This window comes from Neofelis nebulosa, chromosome 2 (genome assembly GCF_028018385.1).
Source record: "Neofelis nebulosa isolate mNeoNeb1 chromosome 2, mNeoNeb1.pri, whole genome shotgun sequence".
In the NCBI taxonomy this organism is placed as follows: Eukaryota; Metazoa; Chordata; class Mammalia; order Carnivora; family Felidae; genus Neofelis; species Neofelis nebulosa.
The window spans coordinates 179,610,362-179,632,519 of NC_080783.1; the positions used below are offsets into that span (position 1 = coordinate 179,610,362).

The window sequence follows — 22,158 nt, forward strand, 5'->3', positions numbered from 1 at the left end:
ATCTGAAGGAGAGAATGGAGGGTCAGGAAATGGTCAGGTAACACTGGAGTGAAGCCTGAACGTTCAATAGGCATTTGAGGCAAAGAAAGGAAGGGTAAGGGCAACAGCATGAGGGAAGGTGAGCAAGAGGATGACACACTTAGAAATGATGGTGGCTGATAAACACATATGCACACTAATCCTCATAGCCCTCCTCCTATACCAAGGTAGGAAAAGAGAAGGCTGCATCTTAAGCTGTGGCCTTATGATCATTCTTTAACTCATCTCAGCTTCCCCAGCTTAGGGCTGGCCTAGAGATACTAAGCCAAGGGCATGGATACGTACCAGTAACATTGTCGATTTGGTGCTAAATACAAGTGTGCCCAAGGCTGTGCTCATTTCCTGGAAGGAATAGTAACAGAGCCCAGGCCTTAGAATCAGAAAGAACCACATTAGCTGGAGCCGCACATTCCTTGTAACTACTCAGTAAAGTAACAGTGTTACTTAACCTCCTTTTTCTCATCTGTTAAATGGGGAGAATACAACTTATCTATATCAAAGGACTATCATGAATGAAACAAAGTTCAGAGGGCTGCCTCAACAGGCACTAGTTCTTACCACATCCTCCTATCAGTAAGAGTTAGTATCTGGCAACAGAATGTTCTAAAATACTAGAACCCAGGTCAGGAACTGAAGACAGCCTTTTGGAATCATGCAAAAGAGTGAATAAGAGAAAATACAGTGCAGTTTCAGAACTGTGGAAGGAAAGAGATTACAAATTCTCCTTATCTTGCTCACTGGTGAGCAAGAATTTTGAATATGATTTAGAGTAAGGATAAGCCTCATTTGATTCCAAAAGACAGTACACAGAACTCCAGTAAGAATCGGGCCAGTTCGGAGTGCTGAGCGACCAGCTTTTGATATGGGCTCGGGTCATGATCTTGTGGTTTGTGGGTTCAACCCCCATGTCAGGCTCTGCACTGACAGCAAGGAATCTGCTTGGGATTCTCTCTCCCTCTCTCAAAAAATAAAAAATAAATAATAAAAAAAAAAGTCTGGCCAGCTAAAGCACAAACATCTAGTATAAAAATATGCCACTAGTCAAAAAGGAATATACTTTTGTTCTTTGGAAAACTTAAACAGAGGAATGGCAAAACACATTTCGTTGGTTGTCAATAAGGAAGGAATTCATACTCTGTTCCACAGAGGTTTGCAAAGGACACAAACAGAAGCCTCTGATAGTTTATACTGCAGTTGAGGCTGGTTCTCAAAAGCCCATTATATTTCTTGTCTTCATGCTAGGTAAGAGCACTCTTGAAATCTATAGCGAAGTCTTTTTTCTGGCCCTTCCTCTTCTTCTCAGTTTTGGTCACAATCCCATTTAAATCAAAACTTTGAGGGATCAAGATTTACAATGCCCATATAATCATCATCTAAACCCTCTACTCACAGTCATCAAGTCCTACTATTTTCCACCAGCACATCCACTTACACAGAATGTTATGTTCAGTCTAGTGTGTAAAGTTGGAGCAAAAGAGGCCAAAAGCAGAATACCCAAAATTGTAAAAAATATATTTTTTCCTTCCCTCTACCCCACAAGTGGAAGGTACTTTGGTATTTATTTAAAAAAAAAAAAAAATTTCCCCTCTTTTTCCTCCCCTCCAGCTGAGATTCTGCCTTCTAAACAACACATTTATAAGCATGTATTTTCCAAACCTTTTTCATGTACTTCTTTTCTAGTAGCCTCACTAGGAATAACAACTCAGGATATTCTTTCAAACATGAAATTTAACATAAATACCAAGGTCTCCCTGTAGGTCTTTCGTTTCTCCTTCCTCTCTGAAACTCCCAGAGTTAAGAAGCTGGCCAGGGCTAGGAAAAGTAACTGGCATAGCTGTTCCAACATAAGCTCACAGGTCTCCCCACATAGTCCAAGGCTTGATTTTGCAAAGCTGTTGAAGGAGCGTTCCCAGAATGATTCCAACTTGATTTGGGATTATGGCTATCATTCAAAATCAGCCTTTTTGTGGCCTATAGAAAATCAACAATAAAGGCCAGTGAGGCAGCCAACTTACAAACTCCAATGATAACTTGTTTCAACACTGAACTGCTGGCAAGGCAGAAGGGCTGACACTGAGGAACAGACAGCACCTCTGAAGCCCCAGGGGCTGAGGAGGGCATTCAACACAGAGAGGGTCTCTGATAATTCATGAAATGCATTCTGAAGTCATCTAGAATGGAGGTTGCAATCTTCTGTGCTTGAGCATCTGCCTCACTGTGCTCCTGGATGTCGCACAAAAACTGCAATCCTTCTTCTTCAACTAACATTCTGCAGTATTTGCTGGCTGAAAGAAAATCAAAGAGAACTGATGGACAAACTGGCATTTTAAATATTCCCAAGTCACCACACTCACCTTTTTGAAGAAAGGGTACCAAGGTTTAAGCCCTTTGACATAGGAATTAACAGATAAAAGAAATATGTCAAAGGGCACCTGGGTGGCTCAGTCGGTTAAGCATCCGACTTCGGCTCAGATCATGATCTCGCGGTTTGTGGGTTTGAGCCGCACATTGGGCTCTATGCTGACAGGTGGGAGCCTGGAGCCTGCTTCACATTCTGTGTCTCCCTCTCTCAGCCCCTCTCACACTTAAGCTCTCTCTCTCTCTCAAAAATAAACATAAAAAAAACTTAAAAGAAAAAAAATACGTCAAAACTTAAATAATGCTTGGATTGTGTAGTGCAATTATAAATGATTTTTTAGTATGCTTATTTCCAGACAACTCTATGCCTCAAATCTCTAATCCTAGCTAAAAGGATAGAAACCTCTTTTATTATAAATGTAATACACATTTCAAGTTCAGGCGTTAAGCTGAGCTAGATAACCTGATAACACTAGATGCTGGATAAAATATAACAAAAAATTTTAAATGTATACTCATGTGTACAAAGTAAAGAACTTGTCCAGGACCCAGACACAGATTGCAGAGAGCACCTAAGCTCATGTAACTTTATCTGCAGCTATCCCGGGGAAGAAAGGGACTGTCAGTTTCAGTAATCTAGGAATTTAGGTTCCAACTTACAAAGTTAGAAGCAATCTATATATAATAAATATGTATCAGTGCATAAAGCTGACCCCTCAAAGAACTATAGGAGAGAAGGGATAAGACAATGAAAACATTTGGCCTCTAGGTGGGTATACAGGCGTGGTTGGAAGAAATCCTTCCCAAGAATTCATAACCACAGTAGTGAGTTGGTATACTCACTGCCTAAATGTTCTAGGAACCCTTGAGGTGAGAAGTTAATATGAAAATTAGTTCAATCCCAGGAAAACCTCTAGAGCACCTGAGGGAAGCAAATACAAAACTGCTGAAGGAATGTGTCCACAACGTAGTCTAAAAAGGATTCTCTTAATCATTCCAAAGGCCAACTAGACACAGGGAGAAATAATGATCTAATGACATGGAAATTGTTTTTTTAAGGATAAGATAGAATAAAGTGAGAGAAGGTATAAGATACTTCTGACAGACACCCCACAAGGAAAGTATAGGGGAGGAATAATATCTTTAAACAGCTGAGAATTTTCATCAATTTTGGAAAGTGTAACTGTGACCTGAAGTCCAGAGGCTGTGTAACAAAAGGCTGATGAAACATAATGAACAAAGTCAAGACAATAAACTGCAGAAAAAATATTTGCAAGAGTTCTTTCAAATTAAAAAGATCAACAAACAGTAGAGAAAAAGTGAATAAAGAATATCCATGGACAATTCAAGGAAACGAAAACGAGTCTTCAATAAAAGATAGTTAACGTAACTTAAATGTTAAGCAAGACCATCATTTCACCTTAAATTGGCAAAGAACAAAAAGTTCAATTAAACATTGTGTAAGAATGACAAGCTTTCATAAATTGCTGACAGGAATGAAAACTGATAATCAACTCACCAGAAAACAGTTTAGACATGCCTATCAATATCACCATGTTCCTAACATTTTGACTCAGCAATTCTAAATATTCTGCAGATTAACTGACACACTTGCAAAATGATACACTTAACAAATGATATGTACTATGCGTGAACTAATACTATGCTATGCACAAATGCTAATACTATGAGCCTAGCAATGTTTTAAATGCTTAATGAATATTAACCCACTTAATTTTTTCTATGTTTATTTATTTATTTTGAGAGACAGACAGACAGACAGACATGAGTGGGGGAGGCACAGAGAGAGAGAGTGCAACACAGAATCCAGAGCAGGCTCCAGGCTCTGAGCTGTCAGCACAGAGCCCAATGCAGGTCTCGAACTCATGGACCACAAGATCATGACCTGAGCTGAAGTCAGATACTCAATCAACTGAGCCACCCAGGCACCCCAACCCACTTAATTCTCACAGCTCTATGAAGTAGGTATTTTCATCCCCATTTTATACTTAAGGAAACTGGGGCACAGTGAAGTCAAGTAACCTGCTCAAGTTCCCACTATTAGTAACTGGCAGAAACTGGGAACAGAGCACAGGTAGTCAGTCTGGTTCTAACATCTGTCCTCTTAATTACCCACATGTGCATCTTCAATTCATAGATAGATAGAGTTACAGATATATAGTCTTTGTATATCATTTTTCATTGTACATTAATCTATATTCATGTATATAAATATGTTAATATTCAATAAAATAGTGCTTGTAATAGAAAAGACTAGAAACAATATCCATTTAAAGAAGACTGGTTAAATAATTATATCTATATAGTGAAGAAATACTAAGCAGTCTAACTAATAGTGGTAATCTGGAGCTCTGCCAGTTGCTATTTTAACTTTAGTAAGTTACTTAAGTTCTCTGTGCCTTGTTTGCTCATCTGTAATAGATGAATAATAATAATAATGCTACCCCCTTCTCGTTGTTGTGAAGATTGAGTTAACTCAGAAAGACCTTGCAATACTGCCTGGCACAGAGAAAGTACTCAACTAACTTCTAGTTGCTATAAACCAAAGTCATTTCGGAGCTATTCTGACAGATCTGCCTGTAGTTGTTTATATGCCAACACCATTCACAATACTTATTTATAATTTAAAGAGAAGTGTTAGGGCAAGCTCCTAGAAACCATTTTTCTTGGTCAGTTCTTGTTTATTCTGCCAGGTTAACTTTAGAATAATTTTCAGATCCCTCATCTCACTCGTTCATTTAAATTGCAGCATATTCATAAGTTGAAAAGATTTGACATGTGTCTCTTAAAAAGTCTTTCCATCTAGGAATCTAGTATGTCTCATAATTACTTCAGGTTTCTCAATTATTTCTCAGTTTACTGCAGAGCTCTCATTGTCTGTTAAAATTATTTTGGGAATTTTATACTTTTGTTAGTAGCTAATATTTTAATTCTAAAAGCTATTTCTTGAAACTTTTCACTATAAAATTATACTCTGTATTCTTTTATAATAAAAGCAAAAAATTTTACAATAATCCTTAGCAAAGAATGTAAGTCCCCAATTCTCCCAACAGCCAAACATGTAAAAACATTTAATCTGGCTAGGAAACAACCCCTGACTCCTGGCCCTCCTGACTCTGGCCCTCCAGCCTCCCCCAGACCATTACAAAAAGGCAGATGTATATATTACTATAGACAGAGTATTCATGATAAACTGTTGAGTGAAAAGAGCCAGCTATAGGGCAGCATGCACAGAATGAGCCCATTTTGTTTAAAAATGTCCTTATTTGGGGCGCCTGGGTGGCGCAGTCGGTTAAGCGTCCGACTTCAGCCAGGTCACGATCTCACGGTCCGTGAGTTCGAGCCCCGCGTCAGGCTCTGGGCTGACGGCTCGGAGCCTGGAGCCTGTTTCCGATTCTGTGTCTCCCTCTCTTTCTGCCCCTCCCCCGTTCATGCTCTGTCTCTCTCTGTCCCAAAAATAAATAAAAAACGTTGAAAAAAAAAATTAAAAAAAAAAAAAATGTCCTTATTTATATATAGTATATACTAACTACAGTATGTGTATAGAGAAGTATTTGGAAGGATAGTTATAATTGTCAAATTATTAATAGTACCTGCCTGTGGGGAATAGGAGTGAGAGCCAACTTTCACTTTCTATACTGCTTGACATCCACCCCCAAATAGATTATAATTCTGTGACATTTTTTAAACTAATAAAAACATTTTCCAACTTCATTTTTTAAAAAAGTTAAATTCAATACAGGTGAGCAAATTTTCAAAATTCTATCTTGGAACTTAACCTTTATACAGAAAAACAGTTGGAAAACTACTATGTTTTGAATACATACGGTTTTTACTGCAGACATGATACATTGCCCATAGTGCCCAGAGCTGAACCGCTGGTTGAGAGAAGTTGCCAAGGAGTGGGAAAAATGTCTTGAAGGATCTAAAGAGGCACAAAGAAGTTCATTTAGAACTCAGGCTAGCATCTGTGATACAATAATTATTTTTAACCTCTCCACAGGATCATTTCCTCATTGAGACAGATGTATTGTTGAGCATATATCAGAAGCTAACATTTAAGAACTTACATTCTATGTTAGACACTCTTTACATTCAGTATCTCATTTCATCCTCAATCTTGCACACAATAAGCCTCATTTTACAGAGGAGTAAAACTGAGTCTCAGAGATCTTCTAAAAGTGATTTTCCCAAAATCACAAAGTAACAGGATTTGAACATAAGGCTATCTGACTATATCTTATCACTGTACCATGGTCTCTACATAGTGAGTACAATGAGGACAAGCTTTAAGAAAAGTACTGCGCCATCACGAGATTACCTGTAGGTCACCAACGCTGTCATCTTACAACTTGAACTTGGCCAATTCTGGATGGTTGCATACTATACAAAAAGAGAAACCAGGATTCTAGTATTGTATTCCATCCTTTTTAAAAGGTCATAATAGGCTGTTTCATGCCATTTATAATTACATATATATGAAAAAACAAATCTTCAAAATATGGGAATTATCACCCAAATTAAGGTATACCTACCTGCCAAAATATGAAGTAGATAACCATTAAATATGTAGAATAGGAACAAAGTCATGTGGAAAACAGTGCAATAAGAGGGGGCTTCTGAGTAAAGATGCAGGACTTGGCATGGCATCCATTCCTTTCCTAAATCCCATGACCAGAAATAGTATAAATGGTTTAAACTAAAAGAAGGCAACCAAACAAGAACAAAGCAGAAAGAAAATGGTGAGTGATTTAGTAGATCTAGCACTGGAGAAGATTAAAAAATGAACCAGTTTGAACAGAACTCCTAGACATAAAAATCTGGCACACCAAGTACTTTAGGAAGTGAGATTAGAGGTGGGGTTAAAAACAAGAGGAATGATCGAAAGTACCGAAAAATCAAGACTCCCATATCTCCTTTCCACCACTAATAAAAATTTCTGGACTGGGCAACCTTGTGAACAATTAAGGGTTGAAGTACCATGTTAAAAACAGGGATGAAGTGAAAATCTAAATGATAAATTCTGAGAGTCCCTTGCTCTCAACTCTCTTCCTCTAGTGGGATTTCAGACCATTGGAACCAAGCTTATCATTTTCAGTCAGGAGAACAGAAGATTCTTCTTGAGGAAAATTCCAACCAGTTCAGCACAGAAGATCTAATGACAATGACAGTGACTAATACAGATCATGCTAGGTGAGGCCCACAGTTGACAAGTTCCACCCATCTGCACCTAGCTTCCAAACAACTCCACTCTTAAATGTGAGTGGACAGCTGAAGATCTCCATATACTTTAAGAAAGTCTGTAACATAAACGATAGAAATAGGGTGAAAAAGCAACTTGCAGAAAACAGAAACCTTGAAGGAAGAGGAAAATTTAAAAAAACAAAACCCAAACTAATCATTACTACCTTTAAAGAGATAATAGATACAGCAACCATGGGAAAAGAGTAAGATATTATATGGAAAAGAAGCACTCAGAGAACAAAAGAGAGTTCTTGAAAATTAAAATAGAAATATATAAATACAAATATATAACTATACATAATATATAAAAACACATTATAAGCTATAAAAATAAATAAATATACTGTGGTACCTGGGTGGCTCAGTCAGTTAAGTGTCCAGCTCTTGATTTTGGCTCAGGTCATGATCTCACAGATTGTGAGATTGAGTCCCACATTGGGCTCTGCACTGACAGTGCAGAGCCTGCTTGGGATTTCCTCTCTCTCTCTCTCTCTCTCTCTCTCTCTCTCTGCCCCTCCCCTCCTTGCGTGTGTGCACACACTCTCTCTCAAAAAAATAAATAAATAAATAAAAAATTAAGGGGCACCTGGGTGGCCCAGTTGGTTAAGCCTCTGACTTCAGCTCAGGTCATGATCTCACAGCTCGTGAGTTTGAGCCCCACGCTGGGCTCTGTGCTGACAGCTCAGAGCCTGAACCTGCCTCGGATTCTGTGTCCTCCTCTCTCTCTCTCAAAAATAAACAAACATTAAAAAAATTTAAAGTATATGTTAAACTATATGATGAACCATATAAATATATAAAATTACATTAAAATAGTTAATTATATAATAAAATATATAAAATACAAATATAAATGCAAAACCCAATAGGAGTGGAGATTTTTTATTTATTTATTTTGGAGAGAGAGAGCACAAGTGAGGAAGGGGCAGAGAGAGGTGGGGAGAGAGAGAATCCCAAGCAGGCTTCACACCACCAGTGCAGAACCCAATGCGAAGCTCGAACTCACAAACCTCAAAATCATAACCTGAGCCAAAGTCAGACACTTAACTGTCTGTGCCACCCAGATGCCCCAGCAGTGGAGATTTTTAAAGATTTTTTTTAAAAGAGGAAAACAGGGAAATAGGTAAGGAAAAATGAGTCCAGGGAGGCCAGATCCTAAGGCGGGGGGAAAAAAAAGAGGAAGAGACTAGAGAGGGAGAAAGAAATTTCCCAGAACTGAAGGAAACAAGCTTCTAGAGCAATTAGTATCCAAGATAATGATGAAAATAAACCTACATCCAGGCACACCACTGTGTGATTTTTGAGAACAAAAATCTTAAAGGTTCCGAAGGAAAATGACTTCTCACAAGTGATACTGAGAAAACAAAGAAGTAATGACTTAAAAATTCAGAAATAAAAATATTCCAAAACTAAAATTCTATACCCAGCCATGTGACTAAATATGAAGGTAAAATAATGCCCTTTTCAAACAAATAAGGTCTGAATTTTTTATTTATTTGAGAGAGAGAGAGTGTGAGAGAGAGAGAGAGAGAGAGAGTGAGAGAGAGAGAGAGAGAGAGAGAGTATGGAGGTGGGGAGGTTGGGAGGATAGAGGGAGAGAAGCTTAAGCAGGATCCATGCCCAGCACAGAGTGTGACATGAGGCTCGGATCTCGACTCTGAGATCATGTAAAGTCTGAAATTTTCTATTTCATGCATTTCTTCTGAGGAAGCTACTAGATAAGATCCAACAGAATGAGGGAGTACACCAAAAAACCAGGAAGGCATGCAATCCAGGAAACAGGGAATCCAACACCAGAGAAGTAAAGAGAATCCCCAGTAAAGGAATATCCTGGAATGACAGCAGTATAGCAGATACACAAATAAGCAGACCAGATGGAAGAAAACAGAAAGTTCTGGGAAAGAAGTCTTAAGAAGCTGAAGTAGATGGAATATATTTCAATATACTGAAAGGATATATATACTTGGGAGTATAGGAAAGGGTACGCATAGGGAAAATGAGAAAAAGAATCTTCTTTTTCCAGAGTGGGAAAATGAACGAACAGATTAATGTCTAAAACTGCAAAATGAAGTAGCAACAGAGGTTATTTAGATATGGAGAAAATATCAAAAGAAATAGCTTGAAAAAAAGCTCAAAGTGGAAAAGAGAACTGGTAAAGCCACATTCAACTGTGTATACGTGTAACTTTTATAAAAGAAAAATATCAGGAGGAATGTAACAAAGTGTTAACAGAGGTTAGAGCTTGATTGTACGGTGAGTGATTTAGAATATTTTCTTTGTACTTTTTTATTATGTTTCCCATTTTCTACAATGAATACATATTTCTAAAATTCTTGGGACGCCTGGGTAGCTCAGTTGGTTGAGTGTCCGACTTAGGCTCAGGTCGTGATCTCACAGTCTGTGGGTTCGAACCTTATGTCAGGCTCTGTGCACACAGCTCAGAGCCTGGAGCCTGCTTCGGATTCTGTGTCTCCCCCATCTCTCTGCCCCTCCTCTGCCCACACTCTGTCTCTCTCTCTTTCTGAAATATAAAATAATAATAATAAAGTAAAATTCTTAAAACTAGAAAAGTAAGTCTCCTGCAAGAAGAGATCACGACACAGTTTGTAAAGAAGAATGAATGGTCCTTGTACCAAATCCTGGAGAAGAGCACTCCTCTGAAGGTCATGGGACATCCAGGGCTGTGTGTCAGATGTCAGGTGGGCTATGATGCCTGCAGCAAAATAACTGACTTCCATTTCTTTGCTATGGAGCAAGCTGCTAATATGTTTCACCACATCTTCAGTCACCAGCTTGGAAGACAGTTCTCTAACTTCAGCTATGTTGTTCTACAGGTAAAAGAGCAGAAAATATCAGGGATAGGAAAGGGAGAGGAATCAGTGTCTGATTCTCTCTTCCTTTACTACTGCTTAGCTTAGATACTTCATCCCATCCTCCTCCCTCTCAATTTAGCCTAAAACCCACAATCCCACCCCTTGATGAGGAGGATATCAGTAATGACAAATCACTGAGTGAGCACTTACTAAGTGCCAGGCACTGTACTAGACAAACAAAAAGGTCCTTTTTTCTGCCTTATCTCATTTCATGTTTCATGTAGTTTTACCAAGAAATAAGTCACTCAGCAAGATTTAACTTGTCAGTCAGAACTTGTCAGGTTTATACTGCTAATAACCAGTTGAACTAGAATAAAATCCAGGCCTGACTCAAATACTTAAGATTGCTCAGGGCCTACTATATGTTACATTAGCTTGAAATTTAACAGTAACAATGAAAGGCAGGTAGTATTTTATTTTATATATTAGGTTTCTATGCTGTTTAACAAACTGCCACAAACTTGGTGGCTTAAAACAACATACATTTTTTCTCTCTCAGTTTTTGTGGGCCAGGAGTTCATCCATGGCTTAGGTGGCTCTTCTACTCTGAGGTCTCAAAAAGCCACAAAGTGCTGGCTGGGCTGCATTCTCATCTGGGGGCTCCACTGGAAGGAAACTTACTTCCAAGCTTACAAACTGTTGGCCACATTCATTAAGATTGAGGGTTTCGTTTTCTTGCTGGAGGCCACCCTTAGCTCCTAGAAGCTGCCCATAGTTACTTCCCACAGGGGCTTCTTTCTCCAACTACTTACTTCTTGGCAGCTTGCTTTTTCAAATACATGGAAGAGTCTCTCTAGCAAGTCTATTAGCAAGAGGGATTAACACCATAGTACCCCTAAATCAGAGGGGGATATGTTCTAAGACCCCCAATGGATATGCCTGAAACCACAAACACTATCAAATTCTATAATATACTGTTTTTCTACACAAACATACCTATGATAAAGTTCAATGTATAAATTAGGCCCAGTAAGAGATTAACAATAATAGAATAATCAAAACAATATATTGTTTACTTTTGTCTGTTTTTTTAAAGTTTATTTATTTTGAGAGAGAGAGAGCATGGGCAGGGGAGGGGCAAAAAGAGAGGGAGAGAGAGAGAATCCCAAGCAGGCTTCATGCTGTCAGCGCACAGCCCGACGAAGGGCTCAAACTCATGAACCATGAGATCATGACCTAAGCTGAGATCAAGAGTTGGGCACTTAACCAACTGAGCCACTCAGGTGCCCCTCATGTAACTTTTATTACATGCCCCTGTTATAGGGGCACCTGAGTGGCTCAGTCCGCCACTGAGTTAAGTGTCCGACTCTTGGTTTTGGCTCAGGTCATGATCTCATGGTTTGAGTTCAAGCCCAACATTGGGCTTTGCACTGGTGCAGAGCCTACTTGGGAGTCTGTCTCTTGCCCCTCACCTGCTTGTGCTCTCTCTCGCTCTCTTAAAAAAAAAAAAAAAAAAAAAAAAATTTACATGAATGTGGTCTCTTTCTCAAAATATCTTTTTAAAGCTTATTTATTTATTTTTGAGAGAGAGAGAAAACACATGAGCGGGGGGAGGGGCAGAGAGAGAATCCCAAGCAGGTTTTGCTCTGTCAGTACAGAGCCTGATGTGGGGCTCAAACTCACAAACTGTGAGATCATAACCTGAACTGAAATCAAGAGCCAGATGCTTAACCGACTGAGCCACCCAGCACCCTCTCTCAAATATCTTATTTCACTGTACTCACTCTTCTTCTGCTTGTGAGGAGATGACAAAATGCCTACATGACAAGACAAAAAAAGGTGGATGACGTAAGCGTGTGACATAGCATTAGGCTACTACTGACCTTTGGACCATTCCTCAGGAGGATCACCTGCTTCCAGACTGTGAGTAACTGAAACTATGGATAAGGGGAAGGGGTCTACTGTCTACACACCATAACATAATCACAGAACTGATATCCTATCATCTTTGCTATATTCTATTCGTTAGAAGCAAGTCACAGTTCCTGCCCACATTTGAGAGGAGGACTTTTACAAAGACGTGAACACCAAGAAGAAATCAGAATCACTAGGAATCACTTTAGGGTCTGTCTACCACACAGATGAAAACACAAAGGTTTAGAAGTGAAACACATAGTCAAATTGAACACAGCAGTTACTGTTCCTTCTGAAGTGGTTTTCAGAAAAGTATACCCTAGAGACTAGTATGTTCAAAATAGCATCATACAGCACTATGCAGAAAACTAAATTATTTTGAGATCACTTACCCCAGGTTTTTTTTTTTTTTACAAGACCAGCTATACCCTATTGATTTCAGCAGAAACTGCGCTATTGTGAGATTTCCCCCCAGTTTTCCCCAAAGCTATCTATACATACCCTCATCAATAGTAGGATTTCAGCATTAAGTCGATCAGATGGAAGCCCCAGACAAGGAGAGACAACATGACAGCATCCTTACTATAACTGAGGACACCTTAGATGAATCACAATTTCTTTATAAGCTTGGCAGAGGCTACTTTTCTAGTACCTTTTTCATTCCAATAGTCTATGAAAAAAATGTTGAGAAGGGATGGAAGCTACAGGAGAATGTGGGTCTTCTTCACTCAGAAAAAGGAAGGAAAGGAGGCATCCTCAAAAACTCTCAGCATTCTGAGAGGCTCTCAGAAAAAAGTAAAAGATCTTTTAGAAAAGGTTAGCTAATAGTAGGACACTTAGCTTTATATAGCATATATGAGGCTTCAATCCACCTTTCTGGCCTTATTTATTGCTTTTCCCAACTTCTGCCAAAATTCCAGATATTCTTTATTACAGTATCCCTTAAATGATTACATTTTCTCATCTTCCCTAGCCAAAAGAGCTTTGTCTCCTACTTCTTTTGTCCTCTATCTTCCTACTTTTTTGTACCTTCCAATATTAAGATTTCCAATATTAATCATTTAATCCCCTCTACTCTGTTCCAAGTCCTATATGTGCTAGGGATACTAAAGTAAAGACACAGTCCCTGCTTTCAAGGAGTGCATGCTCTAGAATCAAAAGCTTCCACTAGACTGTGCTTTTCTAGCACTTACCACAGTCCCTCTTAAATCAGAAAATTATTCATATACCTGTCTAACATTACCTCCCCAACACTGAAGGACCATCAGCTGGATGTATTTCATGCATGGCAAACTGCAAGGACTTAACAGTATGTCTTCATTACTTTTTGTAAATGTTCACCTTTATCTTCTGGAAACAAAGAAATTTCTCAATTATGGATATCCTGATTGAGAGGTAGTATAACAATATAATCAAAGAAATTTCTAAAGAATTGATTACCTTGATAAAAAAGTATGGTAAAGTGGTTAATATCAGAGGGTCTACAGCTAGACTGCCTGAGTTTGATATTTGATTCTGCCTCCTACTACTTAGGTAACAGGATAAATAGAACATAACACAACTTTTCCTATCTCTATGGGACTTAGCCATGTGACTTCACTGCTCCTCCCATCAAGGGGTGGCCACCTCCTTTAATGTGGGCTTAACCATGGACATATAATAAATATATATTTGGTCTTTGTTGCCAGTTCTTGAAAGAGAAGTCTTCAATCCCTTGGAATTTCCCAAGTGATAAGAGTAATCAGAGCATCTTTGTTCTTTATTTGGTAGGCAACTAAATAAATAACTTCAGGATGGGGACTGGTTGCCAAAAAAAACCAAACCTTAATTAGAAGCCTCGGACTTTCAGCCCCACCCCACAACCTCTGGAGGAGGAGAGAGGAACTGAAGATTGAATTAATGATCAGTCATGCCTATGTGATGAAACCTCCATAAAAAATCCTAAACGATGGGTTTAGAGAACTTCTGAATTGGTAAACACATTAAGGTGCTGGGAGGGTGGTGTGCCCAGACAGAGTATGAAAGCTCTGCATGCACTCATCCTTCCTTGCCCTGTATCTTTCTCCCATTTCACTGTTTCTGAGTTGTATCCTTTATAATAAACTGACAATATCAAGCAAAATGCCTTCTGGAGTCTGTGAGCCATTCTAGCAAATTATCAACCTGAGGAAGGGGTCATGGACACTCCTAATTTATAGCCAGATGGTCAGAGGTATGGGTGGCCCAAGACTTAAAACTGGCAACTGAAGTGGGGCAGTCTTATGAACCTGAGCCCTTTAACTTGGATAACTTAGGATAACTTAGGTAGGTAGTGTAAGAAAGGAATTGAACTGAATTGGAGCATACCCACTTGTTACTGAGAGTTGGAGAAGTGATTACTGGGAAACACCCCAGGCCACCTAGTGTGCTTTGCCCAATGAGACATTAGAGAACGTGACATAAGCAGAGGTTTAAGAAGCACTTGCACAGTGGGACTTGCCTTCTAGCGCTACCCTGAAACTGAAACAAGCCCAGGGTGACAGGGGTGCCTGGCTGACTCAGTCAGTAGAGCATGCAACTTTTGATTTCAGGGTCATAAGTTCAAGCCCCACATTGGGCACAGAACTCCCTGGGGGTTAGGGAGGGGGAGAGAAGAAGAAGAAGGGAAAGGGGAAGAGGAGAAGTCATCGCCCACGGAGATACAAGGCCCAACTAACAACCTGTACCAACTGTCACAGTGAGAGTTAGGCCATCTTAGCACACCTAGCCTTAGTTGAGCCACCAGATGACTACAGCAACATGAATAACTCCACTGGAATTACTGAGACCAGAAGAACTGTACGGCTACATGGAGTTCAAATTGTTGACTCACAGATTCAAAAGTAAATAAAATGGCTGTTGTTTTAAGCTGTAGTTTGTTCAGAGCAAGAGGACTGATGTGGTATTATTTTATAGGGAATCACGTGAACACTAAATGAGTTAACACACAGAAATTGCTTACAATAGTGCCTAGCATATAGTAGGTGCTACATAACTGTTAGTTTTATTATTTTTTTTTTAGAAATCAGAATTAACTGAAACAATTCACCTTACCCAAAGACCAAGTACTTTGCTTTGTATTGCTGACTCTGAAAAAGTCTGTCAAAAGAATATACAGGTTACTTTACCATGAAAAAAAGAACTTTACATATAAACTCAATCCTGTCTTCCCACCTCCAAGACTTGGATGAAGATTGCCAATCCTTGATTTTCTATAAAGTGACTGCAGGCAGCTGGAGACTCATCTGTAAGATTCCAAAGTGCTTTCAAAGTAAACAAGAGGGTGACATCATCTAAATTTTCAGTAGTCTTTTGTTTTACTATTGCTAGAAGTTCCTAAAAACCAAAGAGACAAAGGGTTAGATGCCCCAGTGACTAACTCAATTACAACATAAGAAAAGCAATAGTTGTTCTACCACTTAATAGCTCTGTGATCCATTTATTCTCTATATAATGAGTTATACCTAACTCCTAAGGTTTTTATGAAGATTAAAAGAAAAAAACAATTCAGCTTTAATGAGCACTTAATCTAGTTCTTGGTCCTTGTTAATAAGACTCATAATCAAGTACATATTAGCTATTCCATTATTCATTTATTGAGCATGGTTGGTCAACACCTCAGGTAAGAGCGACAGATTAAAAAAAAATGTTGGTTTTTCTCTCAACTAAATAAAAGAATTTTAAGTTTGGGAAAATGTTATGAACGAAATACATAAAAGCCTAAGAATTTACTTTAGAAAAGGCAGGAAAAGGAAACCTCCATGCAAAGGTAATATGTATACTGAAACAAATGAGACCAGAAGAGAAAGAAAGATAATGAGTTAAGCAAGCAGTGGAGACATAGAGGGGGAGGGAGTATGGCAGGCAGAGAAAAAGTGTGCTGTTCTTGAGCACACTTGAGCAGATCAGTATGGCTAGAGGATAACACCAGTACTACAACCATATGTCATAATAAAGAAATCATTGGCTCACTTTAACAGAGATTCCAAAACCCCGTTTCATATCAGAATAATTTTGGACACAAGTGAAGCTAGTATCCTCACTTTCCTGCAAGCATATTAGACTGTTATGAGAGAGGGAAAAGATAGCCATTTTCACTTAACCACCTAATGAAAACACATAAAGTAAAACACCACTGAACAAAGCAGAGTATGTCTGTTTTCAGGAGGAATGAGACCACCTCAAAAATTTTACCCAATCAGGAGAGAATGTATCGAGAGAATTTATCACAAAAATAAAGCTGTGAAAACCAAGAGGGAAGTGTAAGAGTGACACACAGCATTGGTAGCAATCATTCAGACACCCAATGGGGTGAATGGCCGCAAGGCAAGGGAGGGAGCAGGGGAAGTGAGGCTGACCCTGACGATAATAACGAATGTGGCCAGGCCCGTGGTTAGATGCTTTATATATTTTTACCTTAATGACATTCAAAATAACTGCAAAATATTACTCCTATGACAGATGCCTGTTTTTCAGATGATGCCAGTTTTCAGATGAAGAATCTGAGGCACAGAGAAGATAAATAAATTATCTAAGGTCTTATGACTAGTGGCTGAACATGGCTTGTTTTCACCTAAAGCCTGAATTTTTGGTAACATTTCCAAAATTGTTTCTCCGAGAACTACAGGGCTGCTCTTCCCTCTGTGTTACTTCAGGACCTGCTCTCTATCTTGCTCTATTCTGTATCTCTGTCCGTTCCTGTTAACCATTCCCAGCAACTCCATCACATCATCTTGACGAAACTGCTGCCTCAAACACCCTACTATATGCCCTAGAATCCTGAAAAAGACTGCTCGAGTCTCATCTTCAATATCTGCCAGAACACTTTGAAGAGGGCATTCAACTGTATCTGGGAATTCTACTGGATTTCTCAATGAATTTGCTCCCAAGACCACTCTTCTTTCATCATTCCCTCTCCCCTCCGACTTTACTCACCATCTTTTTACACCTCTCACTCGATCACCTCATCTAGTTTTTCACGAACTACTGCTGTTCCTCCTGACAAAATCTACCAGCCTACCTACACATATAACAACGCACCCCGCTTTCCCTTCTGCTTTAGTCTAAAGTGAACATCTTTACTCCTGTTCTATACACAATTCCTGCACACACACAAAGATTTGGCACCAAATTACTTCCCTCTTTATTGCCATTGCCATCAATTTCTCCTTTTTTTTCAGAAATGTTTTCAAGGGCGTAGAATAGATCTTGGAAAAAACCAATTGCTGGCCCCATGTAGGATCTTCCTTTCTTTTTTTCTCATTAAAGTATATCAAAAAGTTGCTTCCGTGTTGCACCTCCCATTTGCTCATCATTGTAGTCCAAACAGGCTCTGTCCCACTACTCCACTAAAATAATGTAAACAAGATGACTAATGACTTCCATCCTGCCAAATCCAACTGGCACCTCTCTGTCCATCTCACTCAACCACTCAATAGCATCTGACATGACTGCTCAATTTTTCTGGAAATAATTCTCTTGGATTCTAAGACATCACTCTTTCTTGGTTTTCTCATTTTCAACACAACTCCACTCTCCTTCCCCAGCTTGTTCTTCTTTCTAACACACTCATTTCAGTCCTTCTATTTACTCTATATGCACTCCACACTCTCCAGGTGATTATATCCCGTATCAGAACTGAGGACTCAAATTATTCTTACCCAATACTCTGAGCTGTGCCCCATATCAAAATGTCTCTGTGACATCTCAAGCATTGCAGAAATTAACATGTCTAAAGTCATTCTTGATTTTTATCCCCCAAACCTACTGACTACATATCAAATACTCGTAAGATTCTACTTGTGACAGCAATGCAAAAGGTAAAAACTTTAGGAATAAATTTAAGAAACACAGAATTATCAACATTAAGACAACACCCGTATACATCTGGGGGACATAGAAGACCAAATAAATGGAGTAACATCTCCTATTCTCAGAAGGAAAAATCAGTATCAAAGAGATGTCAATTCTTCTAAGTAAATCTGTAAATTTAACATAATCCCAAAGAAAACAAAGCTTGTTTAAAACAAGAAAAGCCAGTTCTGGTGTTCACATTAAAAAAAAAAAAAAAGAGGGACGCCTGGGTGATTCAGTCAGTTAAGTGTCTGACTCTTGATTTTGCCTCAGCTCATGATCTAACAGTTCACGGGACTGAGCCCCGTGACAGGCTCTGTGCTGACAGTTGAGAGCCTGGAGCCGGCTTCGAATTGTGTATCTCCCTCTTTCTCTCTACCCCTCTTCTGCGCCCTCTCTCTCTCAAAAACAACAATAACAATAAAAAAAAACCCACAAAAATAAAACATAAGAAAAAAAAGAAACTCAAGATCTTAACTATTAAGGAATTTATAAAACTAGTAAATAAAAAGTGTGGTATCAGCATATAAACAGACATACAAATTAACTTAACACAGCACAAAGTCCAGAAACAGATGCAAATAGAGAAGGGAATTTAATATATGATAGAGGTAGCAATGTATAACAGTGGAGAAAAGATAATTTGTTCAACAAAAGGTGCAGAGGCAGACATTGAGAAGAAACACAGACCCTTACAACATACCCCCCCCCCCAAAAAAAAAAAGGCTTTAAGTAAATCAAGAATTTACATGTTAAAAGAAAGGAAACCACAGATAAAAATCATGAGAAAATTTTAAAATATACTCTGTGGAGCACAGAAATACTTTCAAACTGTGCCATCAATGCCAGAGAAATAGAATGATAAATTTAAACCTATAAACATTTTTAAATTACTGCATGGCAAAACATGTCATAAATAAAGTACAAATAATCAAACAGCCAACTAGGGAAAATACATGCATCTCACATCAGAGTCAAAAGGCTCAATTCCTTAATATATAGCAATGTCTTATAAATCATAAGACAGCCAGCAACCCCAAAGGGAAAACAGGGGCTCCTGGGTGGCTCAGGTCATTGTCTCATGGTTCCTGAATTCAAGCCCTACATCAGACTCTCCGCTGTTAGCGAAGAGCCCACCTCGGACCTCGTCCCCCCTCTCTCTGCCTCTCCTCCACTCAAGTAGTTCTCTCAAAATAAATAAATTAATTTTTTAAAAAAAGGAAACCTATCGGGGCGCCTGGGTGGCTCAGTCGGTTAAGCATCCGACTTCAGCTCAGGTCATGATCTCGCGGTCTGTGAGTTCGAGCCCTGCATCGGGCTCTGTGCTGACCGCTCAGAGCCTGGAGCCTGTTTCAGATTCTGTGTCTCTCTCTCTCTCTCTGACCCTCCCCCGTTCATGCTCTGTCTCTCTCTGTCTCAAAAATAAATAAACATTAACAAAACAAAACAAAAAAGGAAACCTATCAAGGCTATGAAAACAGTTCACAGGAAACAAATGTTTGGAGGCGGAAGGGGGATGGTATTACTTGCTCAAAACAAATGCAAAATAAAACAATGATGTACATTTTTTAGTGAGCAGTATTAGCATAATTGTAAGGTTAATACTGATTACTGAATAAAAATTAGGATATTAATTTATTGGGAAAGGAGATAATTTATAGAGATACATGTAGGAGAGGAGCACCTGGGTGGCTCAGTTGGTTAAGTGTCCACCTCTTGATTTTGACTCAGATCATGATCTCATAGCTCGTGGGATCGAGCCCTGTGTTGAATACATGCATCTGTCCACGCAGAGTCGGCTTGGGATTCTCTCTCTCCCTCTCTCTCTCTGCGGATACCTCCCTCCATCCCTCCCTCTCTCTCTAAAATAAATTACATACATACATACATACATAAATGTAAAAAAATTCTTTAAAGACACATGTGGGAGAGCTACGTTCTTATTTACTATAGCAGCAGAATCACTAAAAAACATATAAAATTGATAAATCAAGTTAAAAGCATTTTATTTCGAGATGTGGAGGTAAATACCAAAAGAAATAGCTCTAAGAGTAGAAAGTAGTTTCTTTTGGGGAGCAGGTCTTTAGAGAGTTTTCACTTATAAGCCTTTTAGAATGATTATACTTTTAAAATTATGTTCATAGGTTTTTTTATTGGAAAAAAAACGGTTATAAAAGCGACAATCAACTTACCTTAACTGCCATGAAGAGCTCTTCCTTAAGCTGTGCAGTTTGCTCAGATGAGAGCTGTAAGCAAACAAAAAGCCGAAAGTAAAACATTGGACATCTATCAGAGCACCATCAAGACTCAGGAGAGAAATCTGGACTTTAGCAATCACATACCTGCAGGGCTAGAATAGAGGTGATGCTCACTGCCATTGTTTGCATCTTGGGGTTCTCATGCTTACAAAGCCATCTCATAACAAACTTGGCAGCATCAAACCTGAAAAACCAGTTTTTTTTCTCACAATGAAGTTTTAAACAGTACATGAGGAGAGAAGAAATCACTTAACCTCCCCAACAAACCCTGTATCTTGGATTTCTAAACCCTCAGGCATGAAAATCAAGAGCATCTGGCAAAAAGAAGAGAAGGTCAGAAGAGGAAGAGGACAGTAGGCAAATAAGAATGTAAGCAAAATGCACAGAATTCAAAGTAAGTTTAGCAGGCAGGGGCGCCTGGGTGGCTCAGTCGGTTACGCATCTGACTTTGGCTCAGGTCATGATCTCACAGCTAATGAGTTTGAGCCCTTCGCTGGGCTCTGTGCTGACAGCTCAGAGCCTGCAGCCTGCTTCAGATTGTGTCTCCCTCTCTCTCTGTCCCTCCCCTGCTCATGCTCTCTCTCCTTCAAAATAAATAAACATTAAAAAAAAATTTTTTTTTAAACAAAGTAAGATTAGCAGACCTAGGAAAAACTTACCATTCAGTTCCTACTTTCATAGGTCTGAAAAATGGGAAGAACCCACCCAACAAGTAGTAATTTGTAATATGAATTGTAGACAGTGCTAAAATGGGATAGCAAACAAAGCACATAGCTAAAGAGAATTCATACCCTTTTATAGAGGCAGATAGTAGCTCCTATTGACTACAATTGTAGGAATGAAGACTGAGATGAGAAAGATCTTCTAACTTTCAAGAGAAGACTGAAATCAATTTTTTCTTTTTAATGAGGAAGACCCTTTTAATGAGGAAGACCCTAACTTTAAAAGTCAACTCCCATTTTAAGTACGCATTTCAGTTAGATTTGAGAATGGCTTAGCCTAACACTCCACACCCACATACCACAGGCTTTGTTCATGTCAGCCTGTGCTGAATTTTTCTGTTAGCAGCAACTATTATAAATGTTTCTGAGCTCATGAATCTGGAAGACTATAAAGGCCTCAAAAAGGAGTCCCTTTGGAGTCCAGGATAATGATTTTCTCAATTATTTTCAATAAAATAGTAACAAAAAGAATGACTATACTTAGAAGAGACTTTTTTTTTTAAGGAAAGTGCAAGCTGGAGAGAGAAGCAGAGGTACGGGAGAGAGAGGGGGGAGAGAGAGAGAGAGAGAGAGAGAGAGAGAGAGAGAGAGAGAGAGAGAGATCTTAAGCAGGCTCTGAGCTCAGCACAGAGCCTGATGCAGGGCTCAGACACACAATCCTGGCATCATGACCTGAGCCGAAATCAAGAGTCAGGCACTCAACTTACTGAGTCATCACCCAGGCACCCCTAAACAGGCTCTACTTCTTAAGCTAGGCACCCTGATAAGTACTTTACAAACATTATCATGTCTAATCCTCATAAGAGTCACTATTTTACAAATGAGGAAACTTTTACAAATGAGTCAAACTTCAAGCATGTTTGACTCTCTGGAGCCCATGTTCTTGACACTTACTACCCTGAACTGGAATCACTTTGA

The 22,158-nt window shown here is 39.0% G+C and overlaps 1 protein-coding gene across 1 annotated transcript in view; it reads right to left on the reverse strand.

Moving 5' to 3' along the window:
• Positions 1-1,625: 1,625 nt before the first annotated feature.
• The window catches only part of ZYG11A (zyg-11 family member A, cell cycle regulator), a 72,363-nt gene continuing 51,830 nt past the window's right edge, over positions 1,626-22,158 (reverse strand). Inside the window, exons 7-14 of the mRNA XM_058717364.1 lie at positions 20,603-20,702; positions 20,453-20,506; positions 15,582-15,743; positions 15,462-15,506; positions 10,296-10,490; positions 6,740-6,801; positions 6,246-6,343; positions 1,626-2,324 (exon numbers count right to left, since the gene is read on the reverse strand). Coding sequence (XP_058573347.1) covers positions 2,161-2,324; positions 6,246-6,343; positions 6,740-6,801; positions 10,296-10,490; positions 15,462-15,506; positions 15,582-15,743; positions 20,453-20,506; positions 20,603-20,702 — 880 coding nt within the window. The 3' untranslated portion in view covers positions 1,626-2,160. The remainder of the gene's footprint in view (positions 2,325-6,245; positions 6,344-6,739; positions 6,802-10,295; positions 10,491-15,461; positions 15,507-15,581; positions 15,744-20,452; positions 20,507-20,602; positions 20,703-22,158) is intronic.